The sequence below is a fragment of the Anguilla rostrata genome, chromosome 8 (genome assembly GCF_018555375.3).
Source record: "Anguilla rostrata isolate EN2019 chromosome 8, ASM1855537v3, whole genome shotgun sequence".
Taxonomy (NCBI): domain Eukaryota; kingdom Metazoa; phylum Chordata; class Actinopteri; order Anguilliformes; family Anguillidae; genus Anguilla; species Anguilla rostrata.
The window spans coordinates 1346519-1365357 of record NC_057940.1 but is presented as its reverse complement, the minus strand read 5'-3'; the positions used below and the strand labels follow the sequence as shown (position 1 = coordinate 1365357).

At 44.5% G+C, this 18839-nt stretch overlaps 1 protein-coding gene and 1 long non-coding RNA gene across 3 annotated transcripts; both read right to left on the bottom strand.

Moving 5' to 3' along the window:
• Positions 1-7470, bottom strand: LOC135260486 (proenkephalin-A-like). The gene is made up of 3 exons (XM_064345733.1): positions 6608-7470; positions 6152-6292; positions 1-1400 (listed from the first exon to the last, which is right to left on the bottom strand). Exons 2-3 carry the CDS (start codon positions 6287-6289, stop codon positions 828-830), a joined length of 711 nt encoding a protein of 236 aa, XP_064201803.1. The 5' UTR covers positions 6290-6292; positions 6608-7470; the 3' UTR covers positions 1-827.
• A 2946-nt stretch (positions 7471-10416) lies between these two features.
• Positions 10417-16004, bottom strand: LOC135260484 (uncharacterized). Of its 2 annotated transcripts, XR_010331591.1 has the most exons (4): positions 15572-16004; positions 12280-12344; positions 12114-12179; positions 10417-11541 (listed from the first exon to the last, which is right to left on the bottom strand). It is a non-coding gene; the product is annotated as an uncharacterized LOC135260484 (long non-coding RNA). The 2 variants fall into 2 exon arrangements; XR_010331590.1 differs by lacking the exon at positions 12114-12179.
• Positions 16005-18839: the final 2835 nt, after the last annotated feature.

The following is an 18839-nucleotide window of genomic DNA, read 5'->3' as shown; positions in this document are numbered from 1 at the left end:
TTCAAGTGCTTGTCAATAATGATTTTTTTTATTTTTTATGCCAGACTCACATATGATTAAATTAATAAATAAATAAATAAATAACAAGTTCGTATGAAATACAGAAACAGACAGGGCCTTCCCCGAAGCAGGTTCTGTACCACAGCAGTGAACCTCCCTGCTTGCAGACGTTGTGTTTCCACAGAGGTGGGAGGGGCCACAGAGTTTACGCCCCCCCCTACAGAAGCCCACAGCCGGACAGGGCTGGGGATACAGCACGATATCACTGAGCAGCAAAATGAGTGCAAATATATATCTTAGCAGTTTTTATATATTTCAGCAGTTTTTATACATTTCACACGTTTCACTGGATATGTCAATATTAGCAGTTATGCACGTATGATTTCATGTTCAAAAAGACATTTGAGTCTGCGTGCATGCGTGTGTGTGTGTTTGTGTGTGTGTGTTTGCGTGTGTGTGTGTGTGTGTGTGTTGAGACCAAGTTTTCTTACTCTTTATGTTCAGGTTACAGGTAAGGGAATAGCTGTGACACAAGGCAGAACACGTGTGTGTTTTACTGGATGTGGGCTACATACTCGTTTAAGTTGCTTGAAGCATGTTGGGTGTGCGTTTCATAAAAAGGAAAACAAAAACACATGCAGAGGGGTACAGTGGTTGAAAAAACAGGAGGAGCAAACGTGTAACCATACAGACAGGAAAACAAGCAAAACAACAACAAAAAAAACTGCAAAATGCAAGTCACGTAGTGCAGAGCCAGACCTAGCGATTGATGATAGCGTCTTTTAGTTAGAAAAAAAGAAAGGAAAAAACACAGGAGGAGAGTGACTTTAGTCCATGAACCCGCCGTATCTCTTGTCCGCGCCCAGCGAGCCGGCTCCTTCCTCAGGGCCCCAGGCCCTCTTGCTGAGCCCCTCGTACGGTTTCTTGTTCTCCTCCCAGTTGGGGCTGCCCACGCGCCGCATGAACCCGCCGTAGCGTTTCTGCAGCGCCCTGACTCCGCCCCCCAGCTCCGCGCTGTGCGTCACGCCCCCGTACCGCTGCTCTCCCTCGCCCCCGGCCGCCCCCTCGCTGGCCCCCCCCTCGCCGGCCCCCCCCTCCCCGCCGGCCGCCGCCGCCGCAGCCAGGAGCTCCTTCAGCGCGCCCAAGCGGCCCCCGCCGTCGTCTTTCTTCATGAAGCCGCCGTACCGCTTGCCCAGCTCTCCCGCCGTTTCCACGGCGACCTCGGCGGACTTCTTCATGAACCCCCCGTAGCGGCGCATGAAGCCGCCGTAGCGCTTGGCCAGCTGGTCCTGTTGCTCGGCGACGGCCCGGCCCGGGTCGCCCTCCTCGGCCGGGACGTCCCGGCACAGGCCCAGGGACTTCACCGTGCTCACCCCCCCCTCGCACTCCTGCACGCACGTCTGGAGAGAGGGCAGAGCGAACGCAGTGTCAAGGTTTCGCTTTTTGTTTGCTCGTTTTGTAGATGTCAGCTGACCACGTACAGCCCTGCAGGCCAACACCGTGGCTCCACATGTTCAATCGCTCTGTTCCAGCACAAATATCATATTAAACTCTCTTTTTTCCTGTCGGACACCTGCAATAAACCAGTTGCCCACTTGTAGTACACACTCAGAGGTTTGTTTAGTAAAGGTAGAGCCTCCCCCCCACCCCCTAAAACACATTCCAACTTCCAACCCACTTTCAAATAACTCCAGTTTTACCTTATCATCAGATGTGCGTTGCCTAAATGGACGATATGGTTGCCATTTGTCATAGATCTGCGCAAATTATATCATGCTTAAGTGAAACAGTAACTTCGTTTTTCATCAATGCCGAGATTATCATATTATTATCGCTGTATTTTAGTAAATGGCAGCTATTTCATCTACTTTCTGGGACTAATGAAATGATGACATTAGTAGTAATAGGCTTGAGAAAATAAATCCGCTAGTTTACTGCAAATCCACACACTCAGTCTGATAGCCTTTCAACTTTAAAGTGAAATAGAACATCAGTACTTTAAGAGGCAAATTGTACAACAGAACTACTCTAGTCTAGACTGACCACTTCCAAGCTCAATCAAGAAAATAAAAAACAGCTAACACCCCTGCAAGAAGAACACTCAACTCCACACACACACACAAACAACAGCAATTTCATCAAAACCACTACGCCTGTGGTTAAAATGGTTCTCTCTTGTGTTTTTCCGACAAACAGTATGTTCCCCCCAACCCCCCCCCCCCCTCGTTCCTCCCCCGGGTCATTTTAGATAGAATCCACTTTACAGCCCCTACTGCGCCCTCGATCCAGTCTGTGACAGGCAGGCGATGGAGGACCGGTCTCATTTTCCGTTAAATCTGCTGGATGCACTGCGTTTTATTCTCGTAAAAAAACTGCTCATTTGTTGTGCTTTGTCACATTGGTTTTCCTGCCCGTGCCGTTTATCTGCTGATGTGGCTTTAATGAAGCAACTGCACACTGCAGAACCAGTCAGTATCCCCTGCGTTCCCTTACTGAAGCAACTGCACACTGCAGAACCACGGTCAGTATCCCCTGCGTTCCCTTACTGAAGCAGTGCTGGTCTGTGGGGTCAGTCAGTACCCCCTGCGTTCCCTTACTGAAGCAGTGCTGGTCTGTGGGGTCAGTCAGTACCCCCTGCCTTCCCTTACTGAAGCAGTGCTGGTCTGTGGGGTCAGTCAGTATCCCCTGCCTTCCCTTACTGAAGCAGTGCTGGTCTGTGGGGTCAGTCAGTATCCCCTGCGTTCCCTTACTGAAGCAGTGCTGGTCTGTGGGGTCAGTCAGTACCCCCTGCGTTCCCTTACTGAAGCAGCGCTGGTCTGTGGGGTCAGTCAGTATCCCCTGCGTTCCCTTACTGAAGCAGCGCTGGTCTGTGGGGTCAGTCAGTATCCCCTGCGTTCCCTTACTGAAGCAGTGCTGGTCTGTGGGGTCAGTCAGTATCCCCTGCGTTCCCTTACTGAAGCAGCGCTGGTCTGTGGGGTCAGTCAGTATCCCCTGCCTTCCCTTACTGAAGCAACTGCACACTGCAGAGACCACGGTCAGTATCCCCTGCGTTCCCTTACTGAAGCAGCGCTGGTCTGTGGGGTCAGTCAGTATCCCCTGCGTTCCCTTACTGAAGCAGTGCTGGTCTGTGGGGTCAGTCAGTATCCCCTGCGTTCCCTTACTGAAGCAGTGCTGGTCTGTGGGGTCCATTATTTTGTAGGTCTGTCTCACTGTTGGGACACCATCAGTGAAAGGGGGTGTGGTGAATGATGTAGATGCTCGTGGGAGTAGAGATTTTTTTAAATCACTTTGTTTTGTTTCTTCACCCCTCCCCCTCCCTCCCCCCACACCCATGAAACTGTCCCCCCCCCCCTCCCACACCCATGAAACTGTCCCTCCCCAGTGATGCACTACCCTGTGGGACTACTGACCACATACTGGATCTGTGGTTCTCATCCTCGGTCCTGGGGACCCCCGGTGTACACTGGTTTTCCTTACAACCACAAAAACAAGCTGTTCATTTCTCTTAATTATATTCTTTTCATGCTACAGGGATTATTTACCCTCTTAAGCAAAATTATGTTGAAATTTAAGAATGATTACATAAAGAGGGTCCAGAATGAATCAAATTAAAGAGGCTAATCAACAGGCTCATAACTGCTGAACGCGTGGACACCTGGCCACTAAAACTGACCACCTGGAACGACGAATTCAAAGACAAAGAAAACTATAACAAGCCAGACCTGCACTGTGTTAATACGTTTAAGGGAAAGCACTTAGACAGGTGTATTCGGCAACTTAATTAATTCACCTCAGTCTTTAATTTTATCTGTCAAAAAATGTTGTTACCTCTTTTTATGTAATTGTTTGCAATATAGCACAATAAGCACAATGTGACTTTCATTCTTCATGCCATGCATAGTAATTTCTCACATAATACGGCTTAAGAGGATAAACAGTTCCTCCTAACATGAAAAGCACTTAATTAAGAAACATTAACCGCTTGTTAAAATTCTGGGATTGCAGTTGTAGTTGGAATGAAAACCAGCACACCCAGCGGGCCCCCAGGGCCAAGTATGAGAACCCCTGCACTGCGCCATTCTGGCTCCACGCGGGGCCCCAGGGCCGAGTATGAGAACCCCTGCACTGCGCCATTCTGGCTCCACGCAGGGCCCCAGGGCCGAGTATGAGAACCCCTGTACTGCGCCATTCTGGCTCCACACGGGTCCCCAGGGTCTTCTGGTTTCCACCTTAGTATCAGCAACCAATTCAGACCCAAGAAACCAGGTGAGGTGAGGTAACCGTGTAATCGACTGGCTTTAACTGATCAATTAAGTGCCGAGTAACGAGAAAAACCAGCAGACCCTGCGGCCCTCCAGGACCTGGAGTGAAGACCACTTTACTAGAAAGTCACACGCACACACTGGAGCAGTATCTTGGATGAACCACCCAATAACCAATATCTGCTGCACTTGGGGGTCCAGGATCTGAGGTGATAATAGCCTGCCACCATTTTGTCTTTTTTGTCTCGCTGAGCTCAATGCTACAGCAGTTCAGAGCTGCCTTACCTTTGCCCTGTTCAAATAATGTGTGATTATTTTATTGGGACAGGATGCATTGTCAGAGTGAAATGTTTTTAACACATTTCTCATACGGTCTCATATGGTCATCCTTAATTTAATAGCTTAAAATATGGAATATTTCAAAATTCACAAGACATGACCTAAATCCATTCTTATTCTGTGTGAATAAACACTGTATTCTGTATGGCAGGTGATTGGTCATCCTTAATTTAATAGCTTATGGCATATTTCATTGACCTAAATCCATTCTTATTCTGCGTGAATAAACTCTGTATTCTATATTCAAGGTGATAAACAGATGTGTTGCTGTGTGTGAGTGTGTATGTGTGGGGGGTGTTGGAATACAGTGAATGGTACATTATGGTTATTATCTGGATGTAATGAAGTACCATTTGTGGGAGTACATGAGATTAGATTTTTCACATCCAAAGGTCATTTATTCAATTTTCCGAGAGGCTGAAGAAACAAAACAACGTGATTTTACAAAATCTAAACATATAGGACAAAGAAAATCCATATATAAAGGATGAAACAGCATTTTCTTCCCTTTGTAAGGCCATTCATAAAGCTATTGGGTGCATGTACTTTCACGCGTATTGTGTGTGTGTGCGCCCTAATATTGCACTGCCCTCTAGTTGTGAAAAAAAAAAATCATTGTTAATGACATTTAAATTAACAACAGAAATGTCGGTCATTATAAATGTTACTGTCTTATGGTCCATGCAAAATATAACAAACCTTGTTTAACTCCCATTGTGCTTGCTGGGGTGATGGATGTTATATCACAGGCATCTTCTACAAAGAATAAAACCAACCCCAACCCCATTCTTTATGCACAGGAAAATGTTTGGTGTTAATTCAACTCTTGTACATATGAGTCCAATAGGGAACTTATGTACTCTGTAAGAGTTGATTTAACACTGAATATTTTACTGTGTGTGCAAGGCTGCTCTTAATTGTTACTGCATAGTGGAGGTAGCTCGAACTGAGGCAAATCTCTAAGCTGTTCGTTTCAACTGCAGGCTATACAGGTATAAGCACTGCTAGTAGATTCAGTAATACTTGTACAGTTTTAGCTAATCGACCACTCATATAGGTCTTATAAAATGTATTATGACATGTGGAACAAAGGTGCATGTGAACTATAACACTTATCTTACCTCAATATACACAGAGCATCAAATTAGCTTTTAAAAATATTATATCTGAGGAAATTATGCGGATATGCTTAATTGGAATGCTCAGTCGATCGAAAGAGAATGTGATCAAACGCCTAAAGATAAACAAGGACAACCCGGAGACTTCATGCAGACTATTCAAACTAAACATTTTGGAATATAACTTCCCTCCAGATATTGGTTCGAAAAGCACATACGAATGGGAATTAATCCAATAATTATTGCATAATCCAATAATTTTGTCCAGTTTACTAGTCCCAGAAATACAGACAGAGACGCGGGGATAATGTGTAGCGTGACATTACCAACAGAAATGTTTTTTAAAGTTTGTAGAAAGTGAAGTCTGTGAGTAAAACCTCCGTCTTTACGCACGGCGATAATAAGTCAAGTTTGTAAACTGGTCATACTTACAATCAAGCTCAAGTCCACCTGTCGGCCCTGCAGACGGAAGAGACAGAGCTCGCACTCCTTCTCGCAGTCGGCTCGGACCGTTAGTGCCAGGCACGCGCCCAGAACCAGCGTCCAGCAGCGGTTCACCAGTGGCGCCATATGCTGGGAACACAAGTGGTCTAACTTCAAAAACTAAACAGAATGTCCCGTTTTTATAATAAGAAGATGCTCCTATATTATATTCTTATAAATAAAAAGGCAACTTTCTGGGTTTGATATAATTGGGGGGGGGGGGGGGGCATCTTTTGCCCTCAATCACTGATTTTAAGTGCTCAATTTAAAGGAAGAGTAGATAAATAAGAGACATCTGACCCAGTAATTTGGAAAGAGCATTGATACATGCGATAATTTGTTAACACATTAGATACAAATGCGCAACAACAATAACACAAACACAACACAAGCACTGCAACTCACCTCTGAAAGCAGTGGGTTCTACCGGTGTCCGGCGAAGTTTCGGTCCGCGCGAATGCGGAATCGGGCTTGCACCAGATATTCAACAACTTCCCTTGGTAGAAAAGATTGTAGAAAATCGGCCACGACTAAGTCCAATCGCCACTCTTTTCTTGAAAACCCGCGACTGCAGATCTTGGGACACGTGCACAGCCCGCTAAAACAGCTCCGCGCGAGCGCAGGACTGGATTCACCAGGGACGGCAACGACTGAATGCGGTTGATGCGCGCAGAGAGACTTAAATATGCGGGGACAGGTCAGTGGCCTAAAGTAATTCCCAATAGCGCGGGGAGGATTTCCTGACGTCGAATGACGTAGACAAAAAGTATGAATTATCTGATAGTCTACTGTTGGAAACTGGCAACGGTGCGTAATTGAGAATCGGAGCGAGATGTATTGGTATTCCTATACGAAGCCAGAGGGGTTATTTCAAAGGCCATCCCCATGCATACATAGGCTGCTCTCTAAACTCCTTCTACTTTCTGGTGTTGTTCTGCTGCCATTTACCAACGCTTACATGAGTACATACGGTTTGCAGTCATATGGTGGTATGGTCAATTCCCAAGTGTGACAATGCCACTGCAGCTTTGAACCTGTTTAATCAAAGTGAAGCTAGATGGACCTGATTGAGCTAGGAGTTAGAACGAGAAACCACCACGACTGAAAACGTTCACCCGAATTACTTCGGGTAAAAGCCTAGATGTAGGAAAAAGCTACTTGGAGACCTAAGATCGCTTGCCTTGGATGAGTGTATAAAGGCAATAACTATCATAGGTGTCCGTTTTGTGATTCATTTTCACGACGAGCCCGAAGCGTTCTCCGCAATATAAGATTGTTTATAGTTAAATTCAAACACACTGGGCAGAAGAAAATAAGCCTGAACTCCACGAGGTCTTCCGTAAAGCCTAAGAAAGCCCGGATCAAGGGGTGTTCTCTGGAAACATTAAAAAGGAGATCCCTGTTCCATTTCATGTTATGAATAAGTACCATTACGCTGAACGAATAGTCATAGTAACACAACAGTGTAGAGGTATTGGTTAATATACTTCAACCAAAATCACACTGATGTTATCCTTGGTTATACTGAAATCTAACTCAGATGAAATGGGGGAGACGTGATGTGATGTGTGAAGTTTGTTAGTTTCATGATTAACAGAATAATTCATTCTAATGAAAACGAACTTCATCGTGGCCGTTAAAGAGAATGATTGCGTTGATATCCGACCTTATTTCCTAGAAGATACACTCATTAAAACGGGCTCAGTTCTTATCGCCTTTTGTTTGCCGTAGTATTATTACTGTGGCTGTAAAAGCAGGAGATAAGGTTTGACAATTTAAATGTGTACTGCTGGTCACTGACTAGCGGGCGTGCTTATGGTTTGTCGCTGATCAGGGGCCGTTGACTCGAGAATTTATTTATTTATTTAATGTTTTTTGATAGGGACAGATACATTTAAACATATATTATTGTCAAACAATATCCAATGCAATGTATCACAGTATTTATAGCATATGCTAATTGTCCCTAGATGGGCTCAAGTCTGTGACGAGTTAAAAAGAGATGAACTCGCGACGTGGCCGATAATGAAAACATGCGTACGTACGTGTGATAACCATCACGCGCGCCGTGGAAATTCTGTGGAGTTTTTTTTAATGGAAAGTAATTTACACGATTGTTGATTCCTGGAACGAATTATGACAAGTCATTTACTGTTGCTGTCAGGTTGAGAGCGAGCTTTTATGATTCCACGAGGGCACGAGGGCTCTTCAGTAAATTCGTACATTTCTCACAACTGGAGCATTTGGTGACAAACTCTGAAAAATCCAATTAATGTTTCTTTGGTAATTAGGCTACTTGTCATTTCTCTCTCCCAGCTGTGATGTTATCACGCAGTAAAATTGGATATAAAGACAGGACCGATTAAGTTCTGTAATTCTATTTTAAAAGCAAAAACTGAAAATAAACGAACGGAACCCTAAACGGCGCATTACATTTGCAGTTACATTCACGTTTGTAGTTTACATTACATTGAGCAAGTGCCCAAAAGCAACGCATTTAGTTTAGGCAACGGCCAGACGTCATGCTAAGTCATCTTTCACAGCTGATAGTAGCAGTTTATAGATAATCTATAACATAAAGTTCAATGCCATAGTCAGTGCAAGAGCAAGATTGAAAATGTAGCGCCTTAAGAAACGAACTCGTTTGAGAGTATTGTTAGTGGCATAGGTGTATTTTGTCTGATTGTGTACGAGAACAGCAGCTGTCACAGCTGGCCCTGGGGTTTCGGAGGGCCGGAAACAAGAATGTCGTTGTGGCCCAAAAGTTCTCCAGCATAAATCTCACCCACCACTTAACCCCGAGCTGTGTGGCGCAGGGAGGGCTGTGTGGCGCAGGGAGAGCTGTGTGGCGCAGGGAGAGCTGTGTGTGTGCCGCAGGGAGAGCTGTGTGTGTGCCGCAGGGAGGGCTGTGTGGCGCAGGGAGAGCTGTGTGTGTGCCGCAGGGAGGGCTGTGTGGCGCAGGGAGAGCTGTGTGTGGCCAGCGGCACGGACTGTGGGAGGGAGGCTTTAGGGGACGCCAGGAGCTGTGGCCATGAAGCGTCTGAGTGGTCTTCCCAGCGTCGGGCTCTCGGCAGCTTTATGATCAGGATGACTCGGCAGCAGAGCCACGGAGAAAATCACAGCCCCACACGGGCTTGCTGCTCAACCACAGCACTGAGTCAGACCCACAACAAAAGCTTTAGTGAGGACAACATCACACCCACACTTGGCCTAACTCCTACATCTCACTACAAGAACGCATCACAACACCTAGCTGTCCTCTCTCACAACCCTAACACACACTCACACAACACCAACCACACACACACACACAGCTCTCTCTCCACTCACACACACACACACCACACACACCTCACACACACACACACACCTCACTCTCTCACACACACCCACACACAACATGCTCTCCACACCACACACCACACACACACACACACACACACACTCACACACCACACACACACACACATACACACACCACACACGCTCACACACACACACACACACACGCTCCCTCTCACACACACACACGTTCTCTCACACTCACACACACACGCACACACACACACACACACACTCACACATGCTCACACACACATACACACACACACACACTACACACACTCACACATGCTCACACACACATACACTCACACGCTCACACACACTCACACACACACATTCACACACGCTCACACACACACACATACACTCACACATTCACACACACACACACACTCACAGGCTCACATACACACATACACTCACACACTCACACACACACAAATACACACACACACATACTAACACACACTCACACGCTCACACACACACACACATACACTCACACACACACAAATACACACACACGTTCACACACACACACATACTAACACACACACACACACACACACACTCACACGCACACACCCAGCATGTACCATATATTTGATCGTTCACTAGTTTGACAATCCTGTACAGGAAAAGGGTTCAATGTTCTTTTCCATACCCCATTGTACCCCCCCTCTCTCTAGCTCATTCTCTCTCTCTCTCTCTCTTTCTCTCTCGCTCGCTCGCTCTCTCTCTCTGTTTTATAGTTTCAATCACCTCAAATCTAATTTCCTGTGGTGGGAAGTTGTTTCTATCCGTACAGTAATTACTGTGTCACTCACGCCCGTAATTCGTATTCACTTCGATGGAAAGAGACAAAAAAATGAAGGAGTGACAGGATGTTTAATTAACTGACTGGTTCTTTGATGTAAGGAGCTGTAGGCATTATTAATTTAGCTCATTTGTTCAGTGGCCTCGGGGCACCCGGTGATGCTGAAGTGTTGGACCCCACGGACAATAACCAAAACTATTAATGATAAGCTCTTAAAGTCATCCGAGAGCACTCTCTGAGCAGTGTGTGGAACACCCATCAAATGACAAAATGGCTGACTGACCGCTGATTATTTACATGTTTAGGACTGTTGTTGTTATAGTATAGTTCCCAGTCAAAACAGATCTTTACCTGGTTCAAACATAGTAACCGTGCTCAAAATGGCCTCCCCACTAAAACTTTCCCAATTGCTTGCTTTCAAATTTTCAGCTCACCTCCATCGAACATTCATAATATATATGATAGGATAGGATATAGAGAAGGGAAAACCCATCCTCAGCCAGCGTGAAGCTTCTGCGTATCTGTACATATTTCTATTTTTGCTTCCCACTCTACGTCTGTCATTTGGCAAAGTATTATCCTCAGTAAAATCAAGGAATGATCGTGGAATATGTTTCCCATCTTCTCTGAACACACGATAAACAGCACAGCTATAAAGAGGTTGTGAGGCATGTGTGTGGACGTCATAAGTGTCAGTCTGTTTGACGTGCGTACATCACATCCCTCAGTTTACAGGGCACCGCCTGAGGTGTTAACGTTCCCCCCTCGTCAAACACAAACAGGGTGTTTGTCCTCAGTGCCTGGAAGCAATATGATACGGCATTTCTGGAAATAAGCTAATAAAAAATGAAGTAAAGTTAATTATGATTACAGCAGAGGATTGGCTGCTGTTTGCTCATCCTATTATAAAGGGGCTCGTAGGAGATGAAGGCAATTTGGTCTCTGTTGACCGTTCATATTCCGGGTCAGTGCGTGAGCTGCAGAGTGAGCCTTAGAGGGACGAGTCATTTGCAGCGCACCCGGTCCCGTGCTCTCTGGCGCCCCCCACTGTTGCCTCTCCTTCCCTGGCAGAGTCTGGTGGTGGTTTTGTTGGGTGTTCGGGCCAGGTTTCCCATTCAGGTTCAGGTGACTTTATTTGTATCCGTAGGTAGATTTGGTTTGCAGTGGAGTCATCCATCTTGACACAATTTAGAAACAACACAGACAGTAGACAAACACAATAAAATAAATAAAATAAATAAAAGTGCTCAAGATTCCAATCATTACTAAACCCACTAAAACTAAAAAATAAAAAAAATAGATAGATAAAACGTTGCTTCTATATCATCATACCATGACCTGCTTTCTTGTTTTCCTGTACAGTGCTTTTGTGACAGTGTTTCTGTATAAAGCACTATAAAAGGTCAAATTTAATTTATTTGTGTGTGTTGTAAGGTCGTGTCTGGTGTGTGTGTGTGTGTGTGTGTGTGTGTTTATGCAGTGGGCCGGGATTAAGCTCGTTTCTATGTGAACGGAGATTGAGTGCAGATGCAGTTAATTCGTGTGCCAGACATGAGTGGTGGGTAATCTATAGATATCTGACTTCATTAGCTTTAAAGTTTTTACCATATTTCATAGCTCTTTCTAATTCTTTTAAAGAATTGCACGAGTTATGCTATAAATGTAATTAGGAGAAACAAATTAAATCAGAGCAACACAGCAGTGAATAGGGAGTACCCGAAACATGCAACAAGAAACAAAAGAACAAACTGCGTAAGACGTGCTGGTAGCATTAGCTAAGGATCGTCTGGTGCACTGCACACCAAAGCAATGGACCTAAGATAGACAGGAAGATAAATCCATAGCGTGAAAAGACAACATAATTAAAGTCAATTTTACGTTTGGCTTGGAGCCCATGTGTCTTTTTATACATTACATTTCTATGACGCCTCCTCTGCTGGGGACTGACTGGTAATTTAAGGGGGGGATTTCAGGGGATTTCTGTTGAATAAAGCACGAGTTTTATTCCATGACGCAAACAATGAAAACACGTTGGTCCAAATTAACTTTAAGAAACTGCGGTAAAATAAACTGAGTAATATTGCTTGGATAAACTCAATCAGTGTATTCCGAAAAAATCTATTTGGTTTCCACAGAAGGAAAAACTTCAGATTATATCCTAAATTCTCGATGAATTCGACACAATTTAGTTGTCTTTCACCAAATTCCATCAAGTATGCATATACCTGCATTGATCAGCATTTGAGAGTATTGTGCTGTAGTTTACTGAAAATCATTAGTCGGAATATAGCGGCTTCTTTTGGCAATTTCCTGTCCAAAAAAAATAAAATAAAAAATAGAAGTGTAAGTTCAAATGTGATTTTTATGTGATGTCTTCTCTCCGAGCTGCGGCTCCGTCTACAAATAACCTCTTAAGTATGAAAACTGCTGCCGAGGGCGGTCGAGTCCACCTGCGCGTCTCGGAGAGAATGAGCCCGGGGGATTTTGCCACTGGAGAAGTTGATGTCTGATGAGTGGTGGTCAGAATGCAATTTTTAGGTCTTTCATTTCAGTTACAGATCAGTATTAAAGGCTTATTTTAACTTCTGTTTGTGGTAACCTATGTAATCTAATTGTTCAGTAAAAATGCAAATATTTATAGATTTTTGTTACTGCACCGCTTAGTAAACGCTCTTATTATACGCGTTTCATAGAACACCGATTTAGAATTTTAAAAAATTAAAAAACATTCCAAAAAAACATGCTCTTCAAAGGATTAAATGACTCTAGGAATAGTGCATTCAAAAGTCGATGGAGCAAAATAACTATTATTATTATTATCATCATCATCATCATCCTCATCATCATCATCATCATCAGGGCGGCACAGTGGTGCAGTGGGTGGCACTGTAGCTTCACCGCATGCAGGTTCGAAGTCCGGCCTGGCCTTTGTGCGGAGTTTGCATGTTCTCCCCGTGTCCGCATGGGTTTCCTCCGGGTACTCCGGTTTCATACTGCAGTCCAAAGACATGCAGGTAGGCTAATTGTAGACTGTAAATTGGCCTTATGTATGGGTGTGTGAGTGAATGGTGCCCTGCGACAGATCTTGCTTCTCGCCCAATGCAAGCAGCCCCCTCCCCCCCCGCCCCCCATCCATGACTAGGAATAAGGGGGTTAGATGATGGATGGATGCAATAATACTAATAATAAAGATATTTGGGGAGGTACGGTCAAACTGACTGATTGTTCCTGTAGGTTGCCATCTGAAATCACTTCTCCAAATGTCAGCTCAACAGCAAAAGTGACGTCCTTTCCTCGACAAGCCATAAGTTTTAACGGTCGAAAACTATCGTGTCTGACCAAGACGATTTCTACTGTTCAGAAAGTGCGTCTCCATGGTGATGCTGAGCAGGAGCGTTTGCGCGCGTGGGGAGTCCATTTCCTCTGCGGATAGCCTGCCCTAAATGAGCTGGTGCAGCTGTCCTGATTTTTAAGCTTCTTACAGAATAGCCTACTACCTCCTGCAGACGTGCTCAGTGTTAGCGGTTCAGTTTGCCGATCAACGTTACTCTGGCAGATTTTCAGCGTGGCGGCAATGCGCTGATTAAAAAATTTTTTTTTTTTACCTGACTGTGAGTTTAACAGCTTAACCTTTGATTTAGCCAGTTTAGATTTGATACTGGCTACAGTTTGCATTTGGAATACATGTGAAGCTTGTAATAACATTTTTTTTGTTTTGATGTTTCAGTTGATGTTAACTGCTGCTGTGAAAATGAAATCTCCATATTTTTTTTAGGATATGATTTTTATAAACAGCCGCATCATTTGTGTTAAGTGAAGCGGAACATAAACAGGTTAAAACTCCCATCTGACAATGTGCACTGCCAGTTTCCGCAGAAAACAAATGGACACGGTAAAGATGTAACCTTCAGGTTCCTGAGGACCACATCAGAAGCTGTGTTGCAACAACCAGCTCGATCTTGCAGATGTAGGTGTGAGTAAAAATGTGCACAGGAGGCAGACTTCTGTTGGTCTGTTTTAGCGCCAGGCCACTTAATGCTGGAACAGATATTTTGACAGGACGTGTCACATATTTGGATTTTGAATTTTTTTGGATTTTGAATTTTTTGTTGTGTTTTTTTTTTTTTTTTTTGCCGTGATGCGTCATGATTTAATTTCACAGCTGACACCTCGGCAACTCCGGGGAAAGTCTTTGTGTGTTCGACTCGCGCAGAACGGGCAACCCGGGCTAATCCGCTTGTCATGCCGATAAGAAGGAGGCAATTAAATTAAATCGGAGCCATTTTTCTGAGGCACCTAAAAGCTAATTAACTTTGCGCTGCGACTGACATTCCTGCTAAGCATTTTTATAGAAGTTCAGCTCCCACATTGATTAAAAGAGAAGAACAATGTATTCGATCAATGTCGCAGTAAGCTGCAATAAGCCTACGTGTACTTTTGTGAGCGATTCATGTTTCACTTTCACGTTTATATATAAACACAAGTTTAAATATAAAGCTGTGCTATTTGTGATAATTATACAGTTGCCTTCCCTGGAGCAGTTGTACTAGCCACAATGCTTCTGTGGTGTTTAAATTGGGGTTACACAGTGTTAAAGGTCAGGAGGTCACACTGTTAAAGGTCAGGAGGACAGATGCAGTAAATCAGTCGGGTGGGTCTGTCCTGAGGGTGACCCCATCATTCCTATCCCTTCTTCAAAGGGTAGCTTGCACAGTTAAAATATCCAGTGTTAATTCAAACAGAGCACATGCGAATCCAACAGGGACCATATACACTCCGTAAGAGTTGATTTTACACTGAACATTTTTACTGCATGGGGTGGATATGCCATCTAACATAGATTCTGCACACCAGGGGTGTACAGACATAGAAGAGGTGTGGTCAGTGCCGCCTACCTTGTAAAACAGTGGTGTCAAACTCGTGCCATGGAGGGCCGTGTGTATGCAGGTTTTCATTCCAGCCTCAGATCTTGATTATATAATTAGTTAAATTATTTGCTGAATTAGGGATGCAGGTTTGTGCACAATGGTGACCCGACGTCTATGGTGACCCGCATTCTCTAAATAAAAATTTTCTTATATTCTGTGCTTCAATGCAGTTAAACGCATATGGCTGAATGAGTAATTGGACTCAATTAAGGCAGCATTAATTGGTTGGAATGAAAACCTGCATACACACGGCCCTCCATGGCACGAGTTTGACACCACTGTTGTAAAAACTCAGTGAAAAGGATGCTGCTGTGTGTGATTGTCCATTAGCCGCAAACCTCATTCAACAGCTAGAGCAGGGCTGCCCAACCCTGTTCCTGGAGATCTACCGCCCTGTAGGTTTTCACTCCAACCCTAACAAAGCACATCTCATTCAACAGCTAGAGCAGGGCTGCCCAACCCTGTTCCTGGAGATCTACCGTCCTGTAGGTTTTCACTCCAACCCTAACAAAGCACACCTCATTCAACAGCTAGAGCAGGGCTGCCCAACCCTGTTCCTGGAGGTCTACCGTCCTGTAGGTTTTCACTCCAACCCTAACAAAGCACACCTCATTCAACAGCTAGAGCAGGGCTGCCCAACCCTGTTCCTGGAGGTCTACCGTCCTGTAGGTTTTCACTCCAACCCTAACAACAGCACACCTCATTCAACAGCTAGAGCAGGAGCTGCCAACCCTGTTCCTAGGAGATCTCACTCACGTAGGCACTCCAACCCTAACAAAGCACACTCATTCAACAGCTAGGCAGGTGCCCAACCTGTTCCTGGAGGTCTACCGTCCTGTAGGTTTTCACTCCAACCCTAACAAAGCACACCTCATTCAACAGCTAGAGCAGGGCTGCCCAACCCTGTTCCTGGAGGTCTACCGTCCTGTAGGTTTTCACTCCAACCCTAACAAAGCACACCTCATTCAACAACTAGAGCTGGAGATCTCTTTGAGCTGCTAATTAGTAGAGTCAGGTGTGCCAGATTAGGGCTGTAGCCTGTTAGCTGTTTGAGTATTCATCTCTCACATTCCCACACATCACCCCAGCACCTGTTTGGTGCGTAGCCTTATCATTTCAGCAGGTACTCCATCAGTGCAATATGCTGGGTTTTGTTTTTTCAAGCTGAGTGTTATTGCCAATGCTTATTTTCTGAAATACTCAAGCCAATACCCTGGAGAACTGTGAACACAGCAGTGCAGCTGGGTTCAGTGGAAACGTTTGATCGAACCTGTGGCATCTGCTGTTCTGAATTTAGATTTATCACAATATTTCCATGTTTTTTTTCTCCCACAGCATTTATTTTTAAAGCTTGCCAAGTCTACTGAAATTTTCACCTTAATTAATACCTGGTCATTGACCAGTTTAGTTCAGGCTAGATAACAGACAGGACAACAATTACCGTCACAGGCTGGCTCTCATCTGATGAGAAAATTGTCGCTCAATGAGACGTCAGCATTTTTATTTGGGGAAAGTCGGGGTTTTTTTTTTACTGTGGAAAATTACAGCCTGTTTAACACAGACTGACATAATTCTTGCAGTATGTGCAGCACAGTATTGAAAGTGCATTAGCACCTGAATGTTTTTCCTTTAGGTTTTACTCAGGAAATGAATAATACCTGCCCCACAGAGCAGAAATGGGGCAGGTGTCACAGAGATGCTGAGATGCTGGAATCACAACCAGAGAGATGTTGAAATAACAGTCAGAGAGATTTTGGTTTCACAGTCAGAGATATTTTAGAATCACAGTCAGTGAGATTCTGGAATCGCAGTCACAGAGATTGCAAATTCTAAAAATGTAAACATTACATATTAACATTCCAATGAAGAACAAAAACAAACACCTTTTTGGCATTTCTGTCTCTTTGAACCTCACGGACCGCTCACGGATGCTGTGGCTTCTTTTACGCCCCGCCCTCTGGGGGGCATGGTGGGGTCGTGGGGTGGGGGGGTGGGGGGGTGGGGGGGTGGGGGGGACCTGTGTGATTGTCGCTGGGGGGCATCGCACCACAGGACCGCCCCGGCTCTACCTGCGGAGCGGCCCTTAGCCGATGGAGAGGGTAACGGCTTCTGCTTTCGTCTGGAGGAGATAACGCGCTAACAGGCCGCCGGCTGCACTTGGTGTCAAAGGTTTCGCAATAAAAGCGTGCACCATCTAATCACACGGTGCGTGTGTGTCTGTGTGTGTGTGTGTGTGTGTGTGTGTATGCATGTGTGTTCGTGCGTTTGTGTATGTGTGTGCCTGTATGCATGTGTGTTTGTGCATTTGTGTGTGTTTATGTGTGTGTGTGTGTGTGTGTGTGTGTTTGTTTATGTGGGTGTGTGAGTGTGTGTGTGAATGTGTGTGTGTGTGTTTGTTTATGTGGGTGTGTGGGTGTGTGAGAGTGTGTGTGTGTGGTGTGTGTATGTGAGTGTGAGTGTGAGTGTGTGTGTGAGTGTGTGTGTGTTTGTGTGTTAGATGTGTGTGATATTTTTGGTTGTGTAGTTGTGTTGTGTTGTGTTGTGTTTATGTGGGTGTGTGAGTGTTTGTGTGTGTGTGTGTGTGTGTGTGTGTGTTTGTTTCTGGCACCTTTGACACACAATGGGCAGATCAATGTGAAACTAATCTGTCCAGGTGTCCCTGCAGACGCATCCACCCTGAGATTAGCTGTGTCCGCCAAGTTCTTTCCCTCAAGGAACTGATCTCTCGAGAAAGAAAGAGAGAGGGAGAGGGAGAAGGGGGGGGGATGGGGTGGACACAGACAGAGAGAGAGATGGAGGTTTGGACAAGAATACCCAATAATTTATCTGTGTACCTTGTCGACAAGATATCTGCTGACAATTTAAATCTATTTCATAATGATCACAGTTTGGCATGTGTACTGCAAATATAGCCACGTGTTACATGTTAATGCTCTAGGCAAGGAGCATGAAACTAATCAGTGTCTCTGCTGAAGACCGTTATGCTTCATCATTTTTATTGGTTGTTTAAGTTCTTAAGTTTTTTTGTTTGTTTTTAAGTGTACATGCTCTTCAACTAATTTTTCATGGGGGTCAGATTTTTTAAAGGCAAACATGGGCCAGAATTGTTCTGATTCCTTTTAATAGAATAATACATTCAAAATTATGTTTATGTAATGAACAATGTAGTCATATTTTTGAACAGTCCATAGTGACTGTTTATCACATTCAGAATGAAGAATTAGCATGAGCTTTGTATATCTTTTTTATGTCTACATGCCAGCCAATCAGAAAGCACAGCAGGTCCCTCTCACCCTGAACCAACCAATCACACTCCCTCTCTCCAAAACCTTCCAATCAAAGGGCAGGGCCACTTATCCATACGTATGATCATATATAATTATTATGTATCATGTCATAATAATCGTTTTTAATTATATTCACCAATGAATGACATTGATTCTGCGATAGAAATCTAAGCAGTGAAATGGCGATATAAATAAGTGATTTTAACAGTAATTACTGTAAAGCCAGAAAAAATTATTTTTCTCACGCTGAACACGATTGC

Excerpts from the sequence above, each read along its gene's own strand:
- LOC135260486 (XM_064345733.1), bottom strand. The coding sequence starts at position 6,289 with ATGGCGCCACTGGTGAACCGCTGCTGGACGCTGGTTCTGGGCGCGTGC. Across the intron at positions 1,401-6,151 it reads AGGTGGACTTGAGCTTGATT|ACGTGCGTGCAGGAGTGCGA; the intron begins GTAAGTATGACC and ends CCCTCTCTCCAG.